Here is a 3,268-nt window from a genome sequence, read left to right as displayed (position 1 = left end):
AAAGAAAGAAAGGAAGGAAGAAAGAAAGAAAGAAAGAAAGAAAGAAAGAAAGAAAGAAAAAGAATGACGGCATATGTGGAATGTGAAGTCTGTTGTAGGCTGCCTCCTCTTCTAGCGTTAGCCAGAGCTGAATGCATGCTGCTATTAATCAGATATTTTTTTTGTCTGTCTTCGAGGTGTTTAATAGGCTTTACCCCTGGGAATGCATAATAATTTTAGAACAGGTGCATGTGCAGCCTTTTAGAAAAGTATTTCTGACACAAGCCCTCTTATGTTGACTCAGGTAGCCTTAATCACAATCATTTAGTCTTCTGGACAATCTCTTTCTTGTCCTTTTCAGTAATCCAAATAAATTCTCATATTAACACCACTGAATTTAAAATTTCCCATTTGAGTCATGTAGTCAACTGTCCATTGAAGTAACAGGGTAAGGATTTGCATATGGAGCCTGGTTTCTCCTTCAGAGCAGAATAGGAGGAACAGTTTATTGAGTACAATGCAGGGAGGGGGCAAGGAAGGTAGTCATTTTCTGGAGTTACCACTATGAAAAAACTTATTGATTATGGTAAGGGCAGTAAAAAGGGTCTTTTGGGGTACTAGCTCCCCAGGTCCCTTTAGGATTCACCTAAGGCATAACAACTGGTGAAGGAAATCTTGAAGTGTAAACAATGTATCCACTAACCAGCGATTTTTTTTCCTGAGCATGTGTATCTCTTTATTGTTCTCTGATGCTAAAAAAGATTTTCAATTGAAGCCCTAGCAGAGTCCAGGACTAGAATTCAATCAGGGCCATAAAAGACAGATAAGGATTTTTATATACAAAGCAGTAGCTGCCAGCTTACTTTATGTCTCTAGTTGGTTGTGGATAGTGAGTGTAGAGGTTTATTAAGGGAGAGATTAAATCATCACTGAAATCTAGGAGGGGGGACTTGTGTGCTACACTATATCCTTAAGTGATTACATGAGAAATTAATGGGTTTATAATCAGTAAAAATTAGGAGCAAGGCAAGTCTGACTTTTTACTGAACTGTTTTTTCCCCAGTATGCATAGGGTAGAGGGTAACAAGGCAAACTATGTAACAACCAGGGGAAACATCTGTCTCTTTGTCCAAGAGCACCTCTGCCAAAGATTAGCAGCCTCTAGGGGTTGTTTAGATCAGCTGTTTACACCTTTTGCTCTAATCAGTTGAAACAAGGAGAGGATGTTGGAGCCACAAACACTGCACAGTGAATGAGTGTACTGCTGCCAGGTCTGTAGACCTTAAGTGGAGTTCAGATCCCTGCCTGCTCTGAACAGATTTTTTTTTACTGTAACTTGCTGAAAGCTAAATGATCAGATTTGCACTTTAAACCCTAGGCAGCCCAGGTACCTACCCCTGGTGCTTGTCATTTAAATGACAAAGCAAGTTTCACTAACAGGCCCACAGCATTAGGCTTTGTGGAGAGACTATTTCAATTGTTGTAAAAACTCTTATGATGATTTCTCAACATTGCATAAATGATTCCTACAGCTTTCCTTCCTGTCACCTCTTTAAAACCTCTCTTTCTTTCTGGGTGAGGCTATCCTCCAGTTATGTTTACAAAAAATAAGTGGCCATGCACAGAGTTCCTCCTAGAGCATCCAAAACCACATCCCTGAGAGGGGATGCCCTCTCCGATGACTGTAAAAATTCTACAGGATTGGTTCACTTCATTAGCCACAAGTAAAAATAAACTCAGCTAAGTATTATTTGTTTAGAATTTGTTTTTCCACCTGCCCAATTCTTTTATGCTGGAGAGGAACTTTCCCTGTGTCCCTGGCCTGGTTTACATTTTTCTAATCTGCCAAAACTGCACTTAAAAATTTCAAGTGTGCATATAAGAGACAAAATTTCTTCTTTAAGATTACTTAACTTCTTATTCTTCCATTAACATGTATTTTTTTTGAAGTTTTATAATTATATTTATGTACAGAAAACTCAGCAATACATTTAACCCAGTTTAGTGGCGAGTTCTTTGGCCTTTGCCTTTTCCAGCTTGGCAATTCGAGCCACAGATTTAGGACCCAGGACGTTGCCTCCCCAGTGGCGGCGGATCTCATCATATCTGTCGTTGTAATTGGTCCTAATAGCTTCCACCAGCTTGGCCAGAGCACCCTTGTCTTCCGAGTTAACCTGTGTGAAGGCAACAGTGGTGCACGTCTTCCTGTGGACCAGACGCCCCAGCCTGGCCTTTCCCTTGATGATGCAGTAGGGGACCCCCATCTTGCGACACAGAGCAGGCAGGAAGACCACCAGCTCAATGGGGTCTACGTCGTGGGCAATCACCACCAGCTGAGCCTTCTTGTTCTCTACCAAAGTGGTGACTGTATTGACGCCCGCTCGAAGGACAGGTGGTCTCTTAGTCGGGACATCCCCTTTGCCGGCAGCTTTCTTCTCAGCACGGGCCAGCAGCCTCTGCTTCTTTTCCTGCTTGGTCTCTGGCCTGTACTTGTGGGCAAGTTTAAGCAACTGGGTAGCTGTTTGCCGGTCCAGGGCCTGGGTGAACTGGTTAATGGCAGGAGGAACTTTGAGCCGCTTGTAGAGGATGGCCCTCTGCCGCTGCAGCCTAATGTAGCGGGGCCATTTGACGAAGCGCGTGAGATCTCTCTTGGGCTGGATGTCCTGCCCAATGCCGAAGTTCTTAGGCCTCTTCTCAAACAAAGGATTCACCACCTTCTTCGCCTCCTGCTTCTTCACGACGGCGGGGGCCGGGGCCACCTTCTTCCCCTTGGCCTTCTTTCCCTTGGGCATCTTGCCGGGCTGGAGGAGAGAGAGCCATTAACATGTATTTATTCCACCAGATTTATAAACATTTAAGGAGTTAGAGATTGCTAGGCAGCTGTCTTGCCACAGCTGTGCACCTAGCCCTCCAGCTCTCTCTGCAGCTCTCACCCAAGGAATTCCTATTGCATTCTCCTGACACAGACTGCTCCATGGCTGCCTGCAGACCTCACAGATTCTGAGGCAGCCTGCTCTTCCCTGGTCTCCATGGGTTTCCACTTTGTTCCAGCCTTCAAGACAAGACCTACAACTTCTCCCCTTATCATCAGGAAGCAACTATGAGAGAACCTCACATCTTATGTCACCTTTTACCGTGTTAAACTCTATGCCCCAGAGACTAGACTGCCTTTAAAAATATTCTATCATTAATGTGTATATTTTGCCTATGAACCTGTAATATATAAATTACCAGACACTCTCCTAATGTATTTCTGACAACTGTTCTGCTATGAAAATCTTGCTATGTA

At 43.7% G+C, this 3,268-nt stretch overlaps 1 protein-coding gene across 1 annotated transcript; it reads right to left on the bottom strand.

Annotated features, from left to right (window-relative positions):
• Positions 1-1,937: 1,937 nt before the first annotated feature.
• LOC126495548 (60S ribosomal protein L7a) lies at positions 1,938-2,795 on the bottom strand. The gene has a single exon (XM_050133141.1). It carries the CDS (start codon positions 2,769-2,771, stop codon positions 1,971-1,973), a length of 801 nt encoding a protein of 266 aa, XP_049989098.1. The 5' UTR covers positions 2,772-2,795; the 3' UTR covers positions 1,938-1,970.
• Between the last annotated feature and the right edge of the window lie 473 nt (positions 2,796-3,268).

Source organism: Alexandromys fortis, unplaced genomic scaffold (genome assembly GCF_014885135.2).
Source record: "Alexandromys fortis isolate MF-2015 unplaced genomic scaffold, M_Fortis_MF-2015_v1.1 scaffold_502, whole genome shotgun sequence".
Lineage (NCBI taxonomy): Eukaryota > Metazoa > Chordata > Mammalia > Rodentia > Cricetidae > Alexandromys > Alexandromys fortis.
The sequence above is the reverse complement of the archived record's forward strand: the minus strand, read 5'-3'. Positions and strand labels throughout refer to the sequence as shown.

Bases quoted from the DNA above. Each gene is read 5' to 3' on its own strand.
- LOC126495548 (XM_050133141.1), bottom strand. From the start codon at position 2,771: ATGCCCAAGGGAAAGAAGGCCAAGGGGAAGAAGGTGGCCCCGGCCCCC.